Source organism: Anoplopoma fimbria, chromosome 12 (genome assembly GCF_027596085.1).
Source record: "Anoplopoma fimbria isolate UVic2021 breed Golden Eagle Sablefish chromosome 12, Afim_UVic_2022, whole genome shotgun sequence".
NCBI classification, from domain to species: domain Eukaryota; kingdom Metazoa; phylum Chordata; class Actinopteri; order Perciformes; family Anoplopomatidae; genus Anoplopoma; species Anoplopoma fimbria.
This window is the reverse complement of record NC_072460.1, coordinates 2,545,065-2,565,558: the sequence shown is the minus strand read 5'-3', so window position 1 is coordinate 2,565,558 and position 20,494 is coordinate 2,545,065. Positions and strand designations below refer to the sequence as shown.

General features: G+C 40.7%; 1 protein-coding gene across 1 annotated transcript in view; it reads right to left on the bottom strand.

Moving 5' to 3' along the window:
• cfap74 (cilia and flagella associated protein 74) overlaps positions 1 to 20,494 on the bottom strand; it is a 49,551-nt gene that overhangs the window by 13,223 nt on the left and 15,834 nt on the right. Inside the window, exons 15-23 of the mRNA XM_054609803.1 lie at positions 18,254 to 18,320; positions 17,429 to 17,518; positions 16,925 to 17,110; positions 16,641 to 16,764; positions 15,036 to 15,151; positions 13,420 to 13,542; positions 13,173 to 13,294; positions 7,339 to 7,467; positions 1,682 to 1,769 (exon numbers count right to left, since the gene is read on the bottom strand). Of these exons, the coding sequence (XP_054465778.1) occupies positions 1,682 to 1,769; positions 7,339 to 7,467; positions 13,173 to 13,294; positions 13,420 to 13,542; positions 15,036 to 15,151; positions 16,641 to 16,764; positions 16,925 to 17,110; positions 17,429 to 17,518; positions 18,254 to 18,320 (1,045 nt within the window). The remainder of the gene's footprint in view (positions 1 to 1,681; positions 1,770 to 7,338; positions 7,468 to 13,172; positions 13,295 to 13,419; positions 13,543 to 15,035; positions 15,152 to 16,640; positions 16,765 to 16,924; positions 17,111 to 17,428; positions 17,519 to 18,253; positions 18,321 to 20,494) is intronic.

The following is a 20,494-nucleotide window of genomic DNA, read 5'->3' as shown; positions in this document are numbered from 1 at the left end:
GACCGACCAGATTTAGATTTATTTTAGAAACCGGTCTGTCTAGGCAGCTGCTCTGTGTTTTTTAATAAAGGCTGCTGCTGACAAGCTTAAGGAATTCAGTTGCTGTAAGCTATTTATTTTCCACTTCAAGGGCTCCAGAATTGACTGTTTTCATATTTCAAAAGTTTTTCAATTTGCACATTGGACCTTGCGAAGAGGATGTTGAGGTTTGTGCCTCCTGAGGGGAGTGATTTATTATGTTTGACACTGAATAGCAAATAGCAAATACTGTCCACAATAAAGTAACAGTGTAACACTGAATGCATAATGTGGACCCATTTGAAGTTCTATTATAATTTGATTATCCCAGCAAGACAACACTTAGACTGTATGGTCAATTGGAATAAACAGAATCCAAGAAGTTCAAAGTAAGACAAAAACTAAAAGGGAATTAATTTAAGCAGGTAACTAAATTGTTCCAAACAATTCACCATGAGAACAGTAGTTAACTTCTCCATTTACATTTTACGCATATTTGCTTTTGTCATTCATCACAGACCATCGTTCTCTGATAGTTCAACTAGGGGAGCTTCATGCCCATCAAATAGTGGAAGTGCTCAAACTGTCAGTCTAACATCTAACACCATCTGTGCTGCAAATGATCTCGACCTTTATTCCTGGGAACCAGAAGCAACCAAGACAACTCAGTACTCGTTAGTGTGAATGTATGTTCATGTATTATCTATGGCAATGGAAGCACATGTACATTCTGCAGCACCCTGGCTTCCATGGATACATATTTTGTCCTAATTTGTTGTCTTTTCGTCTTTATTATTGGATCACTTATGGCATATGACAGAATACACTCATCAGCATTGTAGAAGGAAGCTTGGGGATTGGATTAAATTGTGTGTATTGGACCATGAAGCAATCACCGCCCACGGCCTGCTGGACCAAACGCCAATAAAGGCTATGGTGACGTAGGAGAGCCAAGATTTAAGCTAAGCTAACCCAAATTCAAAAAATGCACTACTGTTTTCGCTCTGTTTGTCATGTTTTGTGTAGCATATTGGCTAAAACTGCATATGGTTGCGCAACCCTGTGTTGCATAATGACAATAAATGACCCTTGAATCCTTGAATAATTTAATTATGTGAGTGTATCCATATTTTGTGTTATATTCTGCTATGCACATGTAAAATATAAAAACTCTGTGTGTTATGTAATATGTTATATGCCATAAATGAAGAGATCATTAATTGCTTTCAGTTAGCTATTGCAAGCATAACCCCATGTTGAAGGGGAAGGGATATACAAATTACTATACAATTAATTACACCAATAAATAAATAAATATATGATTTAAATGAATGTTAGTACATAATATGTACTCCATGGAATAAGAAGAGAGCACATAGATTTTTGCTTTCCTTTTTTGTTGAGCTTCTTCTAGAGAGATTGAGTGAAACATTTGGGATAACCTTTATGCTTGGCTTATTAGAGCCCATGGAGTAACTAGGCCTTGGGGCTGGAGATAATTTTAGCTTGTTACCAGTAAAATAGGTTACAACCTTCAGTGGCTCTGCTTCTGTTAGGGACAAAGTAGGACACAAGCCCTGTAATACACAATGAGAACCGTGTTTTCAGGATCACAGGGAGGTTTACGGTGAAATAGACTGTAGGGCGTTACTATAATACAAACCTGGCCTGCTACTTGAACTGCCATTGGAACCTCCAGGACTCCTGTGTCGTTGTCAAAAAGCTTCTTGGCATCTTTGGATAAAGAGCTTCTGTGAGAGAGCAGGAAAGGCAGGAACACTGTGAGAACGAAACACTGTCATGCAAAGTTACGCTTTCTAATAATACAATTTTCATTTTTGCATCATGTTCATGAACAGAGACGAGCAGAGACAGCATTTAGGGGGTTGGTGATCACACACAAAACTGCATCAGTGATTTTAACAGTTCTCAATACATCAGTCAAAAGCCACCAGCGACCATCAAGCTCTTCAAAGAGAGACTGAGATTCAGACCGTGAAGACCCATCGCTTTTACTTTAACCCACGACTGTAGGAGCGGCTCGCCAGGGAAAGCAGGGGAGAGATGTAGAGCGCGCCTCCACACTACTGTAGGTTGTAGCCATGGTGATGGGAGACGTAAGTATGATTCAAAGAGGCCCAGTAGTCATGCACAAGCTTATGTAAAACTCCAGTCCTTCAGCATAACATAGGCAATGTATGCATGGTTCATTATCATGTAAACAGTGGTCAAATGTCAAACGCAGTTCCTGGCTCAGATCCACCCCCGCCTCTCCCTTTCTCTCTCCTTCCCCCAACACCTTTCCCTTTTTTTCCTCCCTTGCTCCTTCCTCCTCTGTTTCCCTCCTACAGCATCAACTCTCTTCTCTGTCTTTCCTTCTCCACGCTCTTAATGCTGGTTGAAGGCTTGAGAGCTAATGCTGTAAATGTCAGCAGGTTTAAAGGCTCTCCAGATGTCAGTGTCAGTTTTTTTATCAAAGCGCTACAACCAAGCCTCGCCTTCAACAAATCTGTCAGACGCAGGTTCGAGGACAGGCTCGGGTTTCATATTTGCCCCGTCTCGTTGCCGAAAAAACGCCGTACTACTCAAACACCCTTCGTGACTTAAAAAGCAAGAAATCACGTCAACATTAAATCTCCTCATTTACTATGGTGGACTAACACATTAAGGTTTCAGCTTGACCAGTGAGCACAGGGGATGTATTTAAGGAAGCGCTCTTGTTCTACCTGCAAATAACATCCCTGCTGGAGATCCACTCTTGAATTGACTTGGCAGGGCAGAGTGGAAAAAGCGTGGTGGGACGTCGCCAGGACCATATGCTCGTGAGAATTTTGCGGTTGGATGGGGGTTTTCAGATTTGTCAGATTCCTGCACAGATTTACTTGGGTGCTTTTCTTCTCTGTAGTGAGATTATCCCCACAGCCTCGACCAAACGTAATTCTCATCCATCCAACTAAAATGAAATAAGTCTCTGTCTATCTGTCTGTCTGTCCTGTGAGTTTCTCAACAACTGACAATTTGATCTGCATGACACTTGCCGGATGTATTGCTGAGGGACCAAGGAAGTGCACTGTGCACCCATAAGGCCAAGCAACCGGCCTTATGGGCGCTGCACTAGTAGTCTTTAATGATGACTTCTGAGATTAGTAAAGGACAAAGTCAAATTGAATAAATTGTCCCAACTTTGTGGTACTGCTAAGTGGACTACAGTGCATGCAGATCTCCAAAGGATTTTACCTAGAGCTCCTGAAATAACTGGGTAAAACGTATCTACTTTAACTCGGTATCCATTCCTCAAAAACCTGTAAAGTCAAAGAAAAGATACGGGACGAGAGGACAAGGATGAAAAAAACTCAAAATAAATATTCATCAGGAAACTTTAAATGCATTTCATTTTAGGAAAAGTGTTGTTAAAGTGCTTCCTTTTACCTGATGGTAGCAAATTCAATATATTCAAAGTATATATTCCCTGTCAGTATGGACGGCTGCTTGGATTTCATCACCATTAAAAAGTTATGATGAAAAAGGATTACAAAACAGATTAAGAGGCTTGGGGATTTTCCACTATGGGAAAATGGATGGGCAAAAAAATACAATAAATGACTGTGAAAAGAATATTTTAAAATCATGTCAACCAGACAGGTTCATTTTCTTTGTTTGTTTTCTTGCAACTCATAGCATCATTTAAGTTCCTGTTACTGTTGTGAGCAATGAACTATCAGTGAAAGTACTGGTAGAGCTGTCTGGTGTAATCTGTAGTAAATCATCCTTGTAATCTCCCTTTTATCAGCCGGAACTGCCGAGATGGGACACATTGCCTCGCTCTTCAGGGATTACACCTAAAACCGTTCATTCAAGCCATCACATTCAAATGATCTTGTCATCAGGTTTAAATTATTCTTCTGGTCGTGTGTGTCAGATTGAAATTCTCTGCATGCCGACTGTTTCAGCTGAATTATTGTTCTTCAAAAGTGAAGTATATCTTTCTCAATTGTCTGGGAAGGTAATAAATGCTTAAGCCAAAAGTATAAGCCAAAGTAAACCAGGTTAAATGGAATGGCTTAAAAACTGAGTCATTAATGTGCTGATGTGAAAAACCTTCCATTTGTTCAGCGATTTCATTAAGTCTGTTTTGACGACTGTTTCCTCTGCTGACCAATCAGAGCTCTAAAGGCGGGATCAAAAACGGACAAATCATCTTTCTACATAGCTAGCTACGGAGCTACCACCAACCACCACCACAAGTTCTGTGTCGACTGAGGAGGGCAAAATAAGGAAATAACCCTGTCACTAAAACAGGAACTGGCTGACATGAACACAGTGTCTGGCTAAATATACGCAATGGCAACTCACTTAGATTACTAGGCTGTCAGTGTCCATTTTAATTCAAATAATTCCCCTTGTCTGAACAGCATCCCAAACATGTGAACCATTGGCCTGGATGTTGTTGCGAGGGGATTATGTAGTTAATAGAGCCGGTGCTCTGGATATGTGAGAGAAACATGTGGGTTGCATGGTGACAAATAAACGTGGAGGAAGACGGGCAGAGAGGGATGAAGCAGAGGGAAGATGGTGAAAGATGTGGGCAGGCTGAGCACAATCCTTCAGAGCCAGAAGCAAGAATGTGCTCACCCTCTCCCAAAAGCCAGAGGAGGGGAAGGAAAGAAGCGAACACCTGTGTAACGAATGAAAGCTATGAGTCATTATGAATCCAGATTTAACAGTGTGTGTGTGTGTGTGTGTGTGGATGAGACAGTGAGTGAAGGCAGTGCTGCTAATGAGGATTTGGGAATCCAATCACAGGTTCTGGCTAGGAGGACTTGGCAGTGCCATTTTAAATGACACACTGTCACTGCATAAAACAAAAGCAAACAGAGAGGAGACACACAGGAACCAAGCTTGCTGACATGCAGGAAACATTTTCCGTTCCCAGTGTGATTTGTGGGGATTCTTTGTGCAGGTTAGAGGACACTTATGGCGTCTTGTTTTGCGTAGCTTTGGCCACTATTCCTATCGGTTGTGATAGCACTGTGCTCACGTAGCCCAAGCACTAGCCTCTCAGTATTACCAGTACATTCTTGTCACTGAGGTAAGCATTAGTTTTTTTCTGAAAGATAATCCCTGATGATGTTTTAGTAACAGAGGAGGTAGTTCAACAATACTGTTGTTTTGAAGGTATTTCCAGATTCTTCAAAGCCTGAAAAACTCCATCACAAAGTCATTTCCCCATTGTTCAAACAAAGATGGTAGCCCAAAATGGTATAGTATCCTTCTCATAGGATGTGATCCAAAAATGTAAAAAAACATTAACTTGGTGAGTTCAACAATATCATAATCTATAGAACTAATCTACAAAATAAGATCCTAGTTGTAACAAACTTCAGAGCAAATAACGAGAGCACAGGGAACTGGGTCTGGTGTCTGGGGTTATGTAAGCAGAATCAGGGCCAGCCGATAAGCATTGGTGGATGATGGAATGCATAGAGCGATGAGAGGAGTTTGAGAGTAACAGAGAGAGGCAGAATGGATGTAGAGTTAGAGGGGGACGTGGAGGAGCACAGAGATAGAGGACTTTAGAGATCATTTGAGAAATGCAAAGAGAGAGAAGCATAGTCAAGCACCGAGGTGAGAGGCCAAGAAAAAGAGAAGTATGTGCGAGAGAGTGGGAGAAGACAGCACAGGAGCGAAAGAGAGAGAGAGAGAGAGACGGAGAGGAAAAGTGTGATAGGGAGAGAGAGAGTAGGGAGGGGGTGGTAGCTGTAGCTGCGTTAGTGCTCGTGAACGCTGCACCATCTCAGCAGCAGCACGAGTAATAATGCTGTAATCCTCGCATTAAGACCTCTGCTGATTCACTAAAGCAGATTACTGACATTTCCCCACTTTTTACCCTCCTGCTGAACGATGACCATTGCATGCCCTATGTGCGAAGAAAAGATCCTCCTATTGTCATCATTTTTCATCAATATCCTCTCGGCCATCAATACACAAAGCTGCTGAACTGTGAAGGAAAAAAAAGAAGGAGGGTGGGCAGAAGAATCCTAGCGCCCACGCTGGGTTTCTACATGCTGCACGCCTCTCATCTCTGCCCCGGGGGTCCCCCTGTCCCCTCTCCTGGCATTCACAATGCAGTTCAACTCCTGCCTCTTCATCTAAATATAGCGCCTGTATTGTTGGAGAAAAGAATTACCATGTCCTTCAAAGTCATTAGAAACCATTACCATCGTGCTCAGAGTGCAGGTGTGTGGAAGCAACACGTTAATACCCGCTGGCTGTTGACTGGCTACAGATTGTTGACATTTATACCTTTTGTAAGACTCCACAGCTTGCATCTATTAAGAAAGTGAAGCTGTCATTTGTAGTAAACTAGTTTAAGATAAAGCCAGACGATAATATCCTTTATCAAAGATTGGATAGTTAGTTGGACCAGATTTATCCTTTACAGCAGATCCTCTTAGAAATATGGGTTCCAAAGGGGTTATTTTTGAAGGGCAGAGGGTCTACCCAGAACCATTGGCTTCTGTAGAACCCTTTTTTGAAGAAAGAGTTTCCCCTTAAGGGTTCTTTGTAAGACTAAGGGTTCCATTAAGAACCCTTGACATCCAAAGAGCTCGTTTTGGAAGAAAGAGTTCTTCAAGGGTTGTTGAAAGCTTGGGTGTTCCAGCCCACACCCCAAAAGAACTGTGATTTTATACAATGATTGTTGTGGGTTTAGCTGCACCACATCAGTCCCAGCCCTTTAGGAGCCTCATGAGGAACCCTGGGTGGTTTATAGATGAAACACTACGAATACTAAAGGGTTATCGGGAGAATTTCCTGGCTGGGTTCTTATTGGTACCCTTAGGAAGTGCAGAAAGTTCTGGTTGGAACTTCCAGAGAGGGTTCTGGGCGAAACCATTACACCATAGAGGGTTTCTCCGTTGAACCTCTCATAGGGGGTTCTTGGTGGAACCTTTGACAGAAGTTTCTAGCTATAATCCTTTAAGGTTAGGATCTCCCATAGGGAAAAGCCAAAGAACCTTTTACGGTTTTAGTTCCAAGAATGTGGTGTAATGGTGTATTGTGTACTACTACACTTAACCAGACTTTTCTGTAAATAGTGTTTGTAATCTACAGCAGGAAAACTGCATGTTTCTTCTCTGTTGTAGACGACACAAAACTGCAAGCCTGGTTAAATACATATGACAAGTCTCCTTTGGAGTGAAACAGTTTGCACTTTCACAGAAGGTTGATAGAATCTTAACAAGGTTACAGTCTAAAATAAGATCATGAACGCTCCAGTGATTCCATTATCATTGCATCCCTCTGTGTGTCCTTCCTTACCTGGGCAGGAACTTGAGCTGGGCATTAAAGCTTGATTGGGCCTGGATGAAGCCCGTCTTTGGAAGGATCTCCATGTGTTTCCTCATTTCCGGGCACACCTCAAAGGTCAGCTTCAAGGCTGTGCTGGCTCTGTCATGCAAAAGATATGGTTTTATTAGCTTGATAATAACACACCAAGTGCATTCATTTAAAAATCGGCCTAATCCAGGGCGATCAGCAAATAATGCAAAAGCAGTAATGCACAGGAAATGAGGGTGGCACTAGTAGTCTATCAGGTGGCGTAAAAGACACAACGACAATCCAAATGGTAAAGGCAGTAAGGACAGAGAAAAACATTTTGTTTAAGTGACACAGATATTGCCTCATATGGAGTTATGTACCCCAAGTCCAAATCATTTAGGTGACCCAATTTTCCAGGAGCTTCAACAGATGGTTGAGCCTGTGGCTACAAGCCTCAGTTATAGCTGAGGCTTGGGATATAAATGGCTCTCCGCCTTGGGAATTCTCCATCACGTCCAACCGCAGCCCACACTCATACACCTTCACAAAACGATGACAGTACAAACACGCTGAATGGCTGGAGGTGATATCCGCATACAGTGATAACGTTTTGTTGTGTCTGCTTTCACCCTCAAAGACACAAAGGTGAGCGATGAGCGAGCTGTAGCCACATAGACTGAGGGACCCCTCGTTTTTTCGATTCCCCCTCTAAAATGAAATGACCCACTTTGAACAGTGAGGTCAACCAGGTGGTTGTTTCCCCGAGGCAAAGACTCTCAGGGACACTCAGGGATATTAAGCCGCTATCTTTATTCCGGCCAAATGACAACCTTCAAATCACTCTCAGAGGAGTATTCACGGGTACATAATCATTTCGGGCAATCAGGCATTTTAATTAACAGGGGCATTCAACTGATCCTGCTTCTTTTTTACTGCCTGCGACCAGTTTATTTCTGAAGCAGAGTTTAATGTTTTAAAGGTCACTTCGCATATTTTGCTACCTCGGGATAAAAACACTGTCTTAATCATGGTTATGTAACCATCACATTATACTAATATTTTTGTTTCATTTGGTCGCAGATTTAAATGTTAAAACAGATGATTTAAGCAATTAATATGTTGTGTTTTTAAGCTTACATTTTTGGCCTTCAATGATACACCATAGGCCAAATGTTCTGTATGTGGACAACCTTTTGTTTACTTTTGGACAGGGGTTGTTTTTTAGGTTTCGGGATAGTCCCTTTGGTTCCAATTCAGGGAAATTTTAATGGAGGCCCTTTCCTGTTACAACATGACAATGCCCTCATGCACAAAGCCTGTTCTGTAAATAAATGGCTCTCCCGGTGTGGATACACTCTCATCCCAAGAAGAACATCAGCATCATTTCAACAAATCCAAATGTGTTTGCGTTCAAGTGAAAAAGCCCTCTGGCAACCGAAGTAATTGTGCTGTGAGAAAAGTGTTGTGGGCCATGATTACGCAACCAATACTTGTTTATTTCAAATAAAATAAACATCATTATAACTTGAGCTCGATGTTATTCCCTTCCTGGGCTCTTTTGAGGCAGTTTAATGTGACAGATATTGGAACCTTTGCTGTATTTATACCCCTTTCACTCTATTTTACAGCCTCTATATTATTCCTAAAAACCCTTTGTTGGAGCAACATTGATAATGACACTCATAATAATCAATGAGGTTTCTTGGCTATTGTGTCAGCACATGTTCCAGAGAAATTACTCATTTTAAGTCTACATGCAGAGTGCCAACAGCTACAGCAGTGACTCTTCCCTTTCTCAAACGGGCCAGGTGACTGTGCCTGCTTACCCCACATGTATTGCAAAGCCTCATGGGACACCAAGCCTTCACAATAAGGCTTCTAACCGTCCCCATAATGCAGCACTGTCTGCTTTAGACGATATTTTCCCAAAAACCAGCTGGAAGACCAAGGTTATTAATTAGCAACTATGGTTCTATTATCCCCAAAATAAAAAAGAAGAAACTACCCTTACATCAACAGCCGCTCTCATTCCTCTTGCCAAACGACACAGGACACACAGGTTGGACGGCACATTATGCACAGTAGGCATTTTAGAAATACAGTAAACAGAGAGAAACCAAGGACAGAAGGCTTTTTGAAGGAACAAAAGCTGGTTGGTTTTTTCTGGCCAAGATTTGGTCAGGAATGCTCAAACCCCCCAGCAGGAGCCAGTGGAGGAGGGTTTCAAAGTCCAGGATGCCTGTTTGAAATGAATAAATAAATAAAAAATCCTCACTACTCCTAAAAAGAAAAACTCCCAACTGTCTGCGGAATATTCGGATCATTGGCTCACAAGCAAAAATCTGAAAATGCGCGTTTTTAAGTCTCTTACAAAATCTTTCAATTAGTAGGAGTTATAGTCAAATCACTGGCTCACAGAGAAGAGAGACATATTCAATTATGCTTTGTGCTGTTCTCGAAAAAATCTGTCAGAAACTAAGGAGGACTTGTGGGATATCTACTCATCTACTCAAAGGAGAAAGTGACAAATTGCGTGATGAAAGCAGCAGCTCTCTTATTGTTTCCCCAAAAAGCCTGCCAAGCTATTCTGTGTTCAAATTACTGTCTTGGAGGCAGAGTGACATGTTGCATGGTTTGCTGGTGCAAGCAACATTTTTTTTTTCAACTTAAAAAGCTGCCGTTCACACTGATGCTGTCATCGTCATCTTGTCACATGTGCTGGTGTGCCAGCGCACCAGATGGCAGTTGTCACAAATCCCTCACCCCCACACATGCACTCCCTCCCTCCCTCCCCCACACGTGACACAATTACTTGCTAGGTGGTGGACGGCATGCCTGCAAATGTTACCGCCCCCGGTGAATTGTTAACATCGAGTGTGCATCATAATGTATCAAATCCATATTCATGAGGGATTGTCCTGTGTAATTGTATGGACCAAAGAGGATTGTGGGGATGTGGGCTTACTGATTGGACCATTGCATCATCTGGGTGTTTCAGAACATTTATCAGCTAATGCATCTCTATTTTATTATGTCCCACACATTTGATGAATTTCTCAATACTTGGCTCTGAGCGTAGTTAGCAGACTTTATGTGGGGCCAGCTGAAAAGTAAGCCAGCCCTGTCAATTCTAAGGGATTTCCATGAGCCGGTTTTCTGTGAAAATGTCTGTTTTGGCTGAGACTGAGTACGAGAGGGAGTTTTAGTATTGCATTCAGATAAGCCAGCGTGCTACATCAGCAGTCCGTGCTACTGTCCAAACTCTATTCCAAGGATTTTTCCAAGCATGACAACAAATAAAACGGAACTATGACAAGCACCACTCCCTTCTGCAATAATGTCATTGGGCTGAGGGGTTCTATGCAGCCTCTTACATTTTAATATCCTCATATGTAGTTCATTATAATCACCCATTCATTTGTTGTAAATATTGTTTCATATTGTGAGTGAAATGCCTGATAAAGGTCTATGACTGAAACATTGCGTTTTCAGTAAATTTTTGAAAAAAGCTGACAGTAAGAGGTTAACTATCTTCTTTTGCTTTCTACCAGGTATGTGCATTAGACAATATCCACATCACTTTATAATAGAGTATTTAACATGCACTCTGTGGTAATGACATACTGACGTGGTCTATTCTGACATGCTTTTAGTTTGCCAACAATTTTATTGACGTCTTTATCTGTGAAAATAGGGCTGTAATGTTTTCAACATTAAAACAAAACATAACACAAGTTAATGTTAAAGCATTTACTATTAAAGATACAGTGTGTAGCATTGCGCTGGATCTACTTATTCCTGCCTTTTAAGATTTTAATAAAGTATATCCTTTGCCTTTGAACAACCTCAGTATTGTTGCTGTCATATATCCAGAACTTTGTGTAATAGATGATGTTTACTGCCATTGACAATATATTGTAATAAAGTTACTACATCTTGAACAGTTCACATAGCTTTTTACTTTTCTCACGAGATGTATTGGTCCAACACTTGCAAGCAGAAACAAGTCTGCAGTTCTAATTTGTCCCTTCTAATGAGCTTGGATTTGTGATCGCTGTGCCCCACTGCCAATACCTTGTTTGGCATGTACAGTCACACATTACACATTGCAACATTACAGTTTTTATTGTAATGCTTCCACAAATAGTTCTGCAGCTATTAGATCTCTTTAAAATGCCTCATGTTGCTTTGACAAACCATTGATAAAAGTGGTGATTGTCATAATGACACTGTTCACTGGCATAGAAATAAACACAACTTCCAAGTTGGAGGATGGAGGTAGGCTGTCATATGGACACTTTGCTCTGGCTATTGATTTCTCCAACAGTATACAATATATAACATACTATGGCTATGCCCTAACTGTCTGTCTACAAAGGCTTCATTTTACCTGGAGGCTGACTACATTAAAGAGGCCGGGATCCATCATGTAGACTGTGTGCACCTTTGGTGGTAAAACGCTTTGGTCTCATTTGAGTAAATTGCCTGTAAAAGATAAAACTAGTCCCAGTTGGAGAATACTGTGCCGTTTCCTTTGGGAAACAATTGTACATGTTTGTGTCAGTGTGTGTGTTCTGATTGTGGACCATCTGCTCAAATTGTACATGAAAAAACAGCCCATCCCAAACTGACAGTGACTCTCATTCTTGTGTCCTTGCTGTCAATGTTCATGCAGGTTAACATGAACTCATCTTTAGTATAACTACATCTCATAAACACTGATACTGATTGCAGAGATAGCACTTTCTTTTACGGGCACCTTGCCCGGATAACATTTTCTAATAACTTCCAAGAAGGTAAATGATATATAACTCATATGAACAGTTGAACATAGAAATACAAAGTTTAACTTTAAACTGAGCTTTCACACTTCTACTTCTATATTATGACTATAGAACACCCTGGTTCATTCTTACAAATACAAATAAATTACACTCCCCAACTGCACTGCATCGTTATATACAGTATAAAAATGAGTACGCTTGTCCAAGAAACATCCTAAAATGTACCAGAGTTATTTTAATTAATTTATAGGAAATTTTTAAGAAAGAAGAGACCTGTAAAACAAAGGGGTACCCCAAGGTCTCATAATCTGTGTGAAGAGTCCTTTAATATTACCGATGGCACTTTTTAATTGCACTGTGCACAACACCTTGAGAACTAATGGAATTGAAGTGAGGCTTTGTAGAGTTTCTTGGCACACTATGTTTGTCCTTGATCCAATGTCTCCAACTGTTACAGATGATTACTTAAAGTGACACTGATATGGTATTAAATGACGTCTCAATTCACTTAATTTGATGTGTTGGCTGTTCAAACAAGGTAGTTAAACAAGACATTTGTGTGAATAGTGTAAACCAATTGGACATCAACAAGGGATAGAGCATTCATTTTGTTCAGGGGCAGAGGGACTTTTCTCCTTTGAGTTACACGTACTGATGTTCAGTATGTCATAGAGAGCTAACAAAGTAGGCAGTAAATAGTTTTTGTTTGTGTCTTTTGCATTCTAATTTTCTTAAGATTTTAAGAACATAAAACTCATGTATTATTTGGAGGATTTCTTGCTTTACCTCATCAACAAATAGAATAAGTATACAACGAGTAATGCAATATTTTAGGTTTGTAGGTGCTGTTTGTGCAGACTTAAAGAAGTGACACAATCTGTAAATTATTGAGTGGATTCACTAAGATCCCTGCGTGTTATAGTCTGGGTTTTGATTCCAAGCCGACCACGAAACGTAAATACATTTCTAAGAACCACAGTGCAGGTGTGCAACAACATTTCTGTATCAAGGGTGTTCGCATATATGACAAATCTGTCAGCTTGGACCCACCTGCTTTGGACCATGATACTGTCTTGGTAGAGGCGGTCAAACATGCAGATCTTCAAATCAATGCTGGGCTGGACCACACATACAGGGACGCTGACGGCAACACCCCTCACCTGGATGGGTATCTGTTTGTGTGTAATCACAAATGGTTTGCATGAGATAACGCTAAGATAAATTGTATGGCTCTGTAAACTTTTACAACTACTACCCTTATCTTGTTTTCTACTATTAACAAGATGCTGTGTCTTACTGGTTTGCTGGTTAAGTCAGAGAATTTGATGTGGAAGTCCAGTCTGGCCTCTCCTGGAATGGTTGGAGTGAAAACAACTTCCAGTTTGAGGCTTTCAAAGGGTCCAATCTCCCCTTCTCTAACCTGAGGGAGGGGACATCAAACAGGACCAGTGAACATTTGATTTTGTTAATTGATTTTGTGTATTCTAAAATAATTCTACAAAACAAATGTAAAATGGCCAGTTAACTTAGATGAATATCAGACTATGACCTATATATATTTTTGTGAACTGCATGAGCTTTCTCTGTTTTAATTCTGAAACTGATTAAGTTCACACAGGACACACTGTAGCTTAACTGTTTTACTTTACGACACAAAACCATTTATATCCATTTAGGGGAAGCGGAAGTCTCTCAGACGTGCAACTTCAAACGGCATGCAATCAAACTACACTGAAAAGCTGTGTGGATTGTCTGCTCAGCTGCAAAGCATCAAGGTGGAGGGAGCCATTAAAGAGAGAAGTAAGCCATTCGTGCAGTCACTGCCTCAACATTGTGGGACTATGATAGCTTGATGGATAATCTGCCATTTAAAACACAAGCCTTCAACCATACAATGTGAAAGTATCAGTCAAAATGACAATAACAGAGCAGCGGGCACCCAGGGACATGCAACACACAAACACAGCCAGAACAAGTGCAGAGGGAGAGGCGTAGCACCATTAGCCCCCCACCAGAGAGACGTAATGAACCCTGAACAACTCCAGAACTTCACATAGGCCACAAGGCACACACAGCATCAATGCTGAAAACCAGACAGAGAGGCAGAAAAAAACGTCTACAGACGAATGTAATAGTCTGACTCTTCAAAAACAGACAAAGTGTCTCTCTGCTAGTCCAGTTACACAGGTTGATGATGTTATTGTTGCGTTAGATTTATCAAAATACATTCATTGTGCCGATATCTTTAACTATGATCACTGTCACACCAGCTGCTAGCAGCTTCCCCTGTATTGGGCTAAATTGGTTTGTCCCATATGGGTCCTTTCTTGTCCCGCAATTGCAGATCATGTGTTGATCGCGTCACAGGTGAGAGATTATTCAATCATATATATGCATATATGTATTCCTGCAAAATGATAATGGAAATTTGGCATGTGCAAATATGGGAAAACCTGACAAAAGTGTGCAGCTACAACAAATAATAGGAAACAAAAAAGAGGTGGGTTAAACCGAAGAAGGCCTTCAGTACTTTATGCAGTTGAGAATTCTCAATCGGCCATGGAGGTGAGAATGATCTGACTCAGTATGCTATACAGGAATGTACCAGAAGGCCACACTAGCTGAGAATGCAAGCAGTATCGGTGCATCCTTTGTGACGATCAAATGGTCAGACTCGAGTGCCGTTAGCTGAATGCTAAACATCAGCATGCTAACATGCTCACAATGACAATGCTAACATGCTTCTGTTAGGCAGGGATAGAGTTTCCCATGATCACTTTCTTACTTTTGCAGAGCTTTAGTCATTAACTAAATTATTGGACAACAAAAATGTTGGTAGATGAAAGGTCGGGGCATCACCAAATAAATTGTGTTACTGAATAACTGATTCATGCAATAGGACCCAATACTTACACTTCCTAGACTTATGTCTCCGTAGTCTGAGTGGCTCTGGTCCATTTGAACATGCACATCGGTTGACGCAGCAATCTCAGGAATAACTTCTGGACCTGTAGCTGAAGCCTCTGACTCTGCCACACACACACAAATACACAAGGCAAAACCTGATCTTAGGTCACCTGTCTTGAGGAGCTACCAACACACCAAACACAACACAAAAGAAACACTGTGAACTCAGTAGATGAAAGAATAGTTCCAATAGCCCAAATGTGGCCTCATGGTGGCACTAAGGGAAATCTCATCATCAGAATCCTGACAGTTTGTACTATTTATGCTTCGGAGCATAAATGGGCACATCAAATGTGATGACAATCTGCAATCTAGCTGTTGGTTCAAGAGATATCGGTAACATAAAAAGCAAATACTGTAAAAAAATATATAAACTTCTGTCAGCAGCCTAAACATTTGGCTGAGATCAGACAGCCTTTCCCAACAATAGCAGATAGAACAAATAGACAGTCTTTTCTAAACCAGCAGAGCAGAGGCAAAAGACTGAACAGCTTATCGAAGCATCAGTGGAGAAAAGTGCTGAGTGCAGCGATGAACACTTCTGATCAGAGAGAACATTAAAGAGAAGATGCCTCCCTGTCATCAGCTGTGAGAGCAAGGTGAACCCTCGCTTTTTGTGTGCGCGTTTTCTTTTGTTCTTACCAGGACCAAATGTCCTAACAGGAATGGAAAGATGAGAGACATCGTCAACAATGAGGAGATTTTGTCAGTCCTCATTCCTTTATCTCAGAGGCTGTTTTAGGAAACACTGTCCTCTACAAATGATGTTCATATACAACTGCATTGGCTAATATGTGCAGTAGGTAATGACATGCTGCTCAGATTATATTTTCATCAGCATGACAGCAAAAAGAATATACTGACTTTTCAGCGTATATTCTTGTAACTAAAGCATGATTATGGGTCTGTTTACTCAACTCAAAACACTTTGCTAAGACTCTGGAAAGATTGTGGGTGTTGGTTGATATTGAAAAGGTCAATACTTCCTACTGCACACTTTTAGTCAGCATTGATTTTTTCAATACTCAAATATTATAAAACAAGAATAGGACAGCCGTGCTAGCTGCTCTGTGAGGCTGTAGTTGAGCTAAATGCTTACATCATTATGCTTACATAGTCACACAGCAGCATAGATACAAATATTAATATCACATCTTTTTTTGATTAAATTCAGCAGAATGACAAAAGTCTTCCTCCCTCTATCAAAACACTGCCAGAGAACATAATGCAGAATAAAAATGCCATGCAGTTTTATTTAAAGATAATTTGCAGGGGGACAAGGTTATTTTGGGATGAGGACTTGGTTTCAGCGTAGAGTTGGTTAAAGGGATCCAGCAACTCTATGTCCATGATTTTCATGTGTTGTGAGCAGGTTTTCAATGTCCAGTGGGAAAAGGGATAGAAATGGTACCAGATTAGGCAGTGCTGTTGGGTTGAGATTGGTTGGGTTTAAAATGAACGCACGGGTTCAAGTTTCAGTTTTAAGTCTATTTAGAACTCTAGTTCAACGTAAGAATTGGCATTATGAGTACATATGTATAACAGCTTTACCTGGGGGCTCTTGCTGCAACGCCTCCGAGAGCTCCTGACTCTCTGGCTGTGGTTGGAGTTCTCCGGTGCCCATGGAAACAGAGCTGCTCTGGTCGTCAGATGTTGTGTTTTGACTGCTTGTCTCCTGTCCGCCAACAACAACACACACGTTGGATTTTATACATGATATTCTATTCAAATGTCTTTTGACCTGGTAATGTCACATTCATCATGGGCGCTGAAAATGTTCTAATTATAAAATTTATTTGTAGCTGTACATTTGTTCCATCAGGCCATAGTCTGACCTGGCAGGTGTTGGCAGAGACCTGGGATGCCATCTGGGCATGGCTAGTTTCTGGAGTGAGACATGTGGTGGTGTCCAGGCTGAAGAGGGTGGCTAGTGCACCCTTGTTGGTCAAGGTGATGGTCCATGAAATAGTCTGGCCGACCACGTGTGAACCGAAGTCAATGAACTGGCTGTCAACCTCCAGCTAGAGAGAGAGAGAGGATACCTTCACATACAGCAAATAGCAGCAGCAAAGAAGAGCTACTCAGTTGTTTATCTGTGATGCGGTTATTACATATTAATTCAATAATTATTGCTCCTATTCCTCATACATTATTATGACTACAGCCATCTCAATCAACAGCTATACTAGCTAACAAAATCCATGTTGTATATACTCATACGCTCCCAAAACTATAGCAAGAAAACATGTACAGCAAGTCAAATCGCAAGACATGAGAATTGCATTGGTAATCATTTGGGACACTAATTATCTGTAGGTTGGCTGAAGCACACTACTTACATCACATCTCTTTATGGTGCATCTGACGGGCACAGAGAAGGGGCCCGCTGCTGACGCAAACCGGACCTCACCTTCCAAGTCCTCGTTGATCTGAAAGGGATGGAATAAAGAGACAATGTGTTGCTTTATAACGGTTTTGAATACCAGACACTAAATTCAGGAATAAACTTTGACATTAGATCTGATTCTAAAATGAAATCACGCAGAGAATGAGTTTTGGCTTGGCTGATGAGAATTAGTAGAAAGCTGTATTCACAAATCTATTGTTCCTGCATTTCTGTTAATTAATGAAGTTTTTCACAAAGACACATATATGTAACGTTGTTGGATTTGACTATCATCTTATATCTTATTTGTTTCTTGTTGCCTTGCATTGCTCATGATGACAATGAGCAGATCAGTCAAAGACTAGGTAACATACAAAGGCACAGAATTAAGCAGATTTTCCATCTGATGTGGATGTGAAAACCCTCAAATAAAAGCTGAAAGCCAGAGCCTTGAACTTACAGGCATTATTTCATCCAATGTGCCAGAGAACAGAGCAGACACAACAAAAAATGTCCCACTGACTGTACTTTAATAAATATCATAACAATAATAAATGAAAAGGTGCATTGCGAAGCTATATAAACTATGCTATATGAAGAATAAAGAAGAAATAAAGCAGAGTGGTGTAGAATTCTACACAGTATTATGACCATTTATGTACATGCAGTAACAGATATGTGTTTATGTACTGACAAAAGTCTGTACCATGCTTTACTCCAATGGGACAAAATGATGTATGCACTGTATATGTCTGAAATAAGGGGTGATGTTACTAACCATAGGCTGAAAAACAGCCTGCATGTCACAGGACATCCCAGTGGATAAAGAACCAGGAGGCTCAAAGCTGAAACACAGATCACAATGACTTATGAATAAGAAAATCAGCATTTTCTTTGTACAGCTCAAAATGTAATACATTTCTGCATTGGAAAAACAGAATTTAACTGAATAATACAGTTAGGATAAATGCTTAGAGTAAAATATTTGATATACTGACATATCTCTGCTGAGTAACACAATGTAAAAGCAGTGTTTATTTTTGTCTTTGCACGGCCTCACATTAATGACATTAAACAAGGCTCAGTGAAAACACTTTGGTTGTAAAGCACCACAGAATGTACATCCCTTTGTAGCAGGGGATACGCTGCATTCAACAAAAGACCATCAACTTCAGATGAAATGCTGAAGTGTGATGACTCTCCTGAGACCGGAGGCGAGGTCAAGAGTCAACCTAATGTTCAGTTTGCATGGCGCAGGAAACAAAGAAAAGAAAAAGCCATATTTCCAAATGGTATTTTTTCCTTGTCATCTCGGACTGTAAACCAGAGCAGAAACCAAAAGTTTATGTCCAGACAAGAAGAGAAACATGAGGACTGTGAGCTATTTCAAAGCAACATGTGTGTCTCACAGCACATGTTTACACCAACCCTATGCTGCCTCGAGGAGCTTCACAACTTGCTGCCCTTCGAAAAAAAGACACACGAGGAGAGCCGATCGATATGAATATAGCAGGCAGCCAGCCAGAGAAGCAGGAAGGATTCTCAAACATTCAATAGATAAACAAAAAGTTGGAAACATGCAACTATGAGCATCATTAGGAAACAGCTACAGTCACAGAACATCACGGACACCTAATAAATCGTTTTTGAGGTCTTGGTAATGGTATTATGTTGTAACAAAGGTGGAACATTTTTAGTCGGATTGTAGTGTTGTAGATTAGGAGATATCTTTTGTGCCAAGTTTATATTTTGGCCTTCAGATGGTAGAAGATGAAATAGGAAAATTGTCCAAAATGGGAAGGGGTCTTACTATTTACCTCCGCCAATCATTGTCCGTTTTGATTTCGGTTTGTTTGTCACCTGGATTACGGAAAAACTGCAAGCCTGATTTTCACCAAAATTGTTAGGAGGGTGTAGCATGGATCCAAGCAAGAACCCATTGCATTTTGGAGCAATTTTACCTTGGCAGAGGTCTGCGCTCTCCGAGTAACCTTCTTGTTTTTTCTTTCTTATGTTAACTTTTCAAACTCTGTGAAAGAGAATGATTCCTTTTTGTTATATTTGTTGAAATTCTCTTTACTTTCCCCCAGCAATTAATGAATCAAATGCTCTGACAAAAAAAGTGCGACAATAAGTGTGGTATCTGTGGCTGTTGCAGGACTGTAATAATTCCTACGTGCGCACCAACTACCCAAGCTTGAATACACAATCAAGGATATACAGACTAAAAATCAATAGCAGTTGACCTCTTAAAATTCCATTTGATGAACCCTGAAGGTGCTTTGTGTGCCATTGTTAGATTGCTATGATAAATAATAATATTTGTACACTTTAGAATGGTGACATAATTAGCAATCTGTGCATACTATCACAAACACCAGTGTGCAGTGGACCATTATGTTTGAGCCAACTGTTTGAAGTTGCTGGTCCAGCTGTCAGGGTGGCTGGCTGAAGCTGGTGTCCAGCTCACCACTGTGACCTGGAAGTGTATGAAAGCATTCCAACTGGTTGGGTAGGTCTGGTGCTAATTATGGACGTCACACTGCGCTCACATCAGAATTCCTTTATTCATTTGGTTAATTTCCTTCCTTTTTGGTACAATTCTTCGTTCCTAGCTTCAGACAGGTGGTATGAAAACACATGTGAAGAGAAAGAAAAAATAGAACAGGTCACTTGGGATTAAATGCTGAGTGAGGCAGAGTTAGAAAACGCCTGCTAGAGCCCTATTTTAAGTGCTTCGAACGAGGCCATACTGTACAGCATATCTGTTGCAGCAGACTGAAGTGATGAAGCTCAGACCGCGGCTGTAAAGTATTACTGACTAGGCTCTATTTTACGTTTAGGCCCATTGGCTTCTCCTACAGTGGATTAATAAGCCCTCTCAGTTTATTATTCAGTTCAACAGAGCTAAAACAGGTTCACACTCTGAAAGCGCTTTACAGTGAAGCATCAAAACTCTGACGACGTGTGAGAATATTCCTTGAATAATCGTACTTATTTCACAGAAGTCAGATCTTGC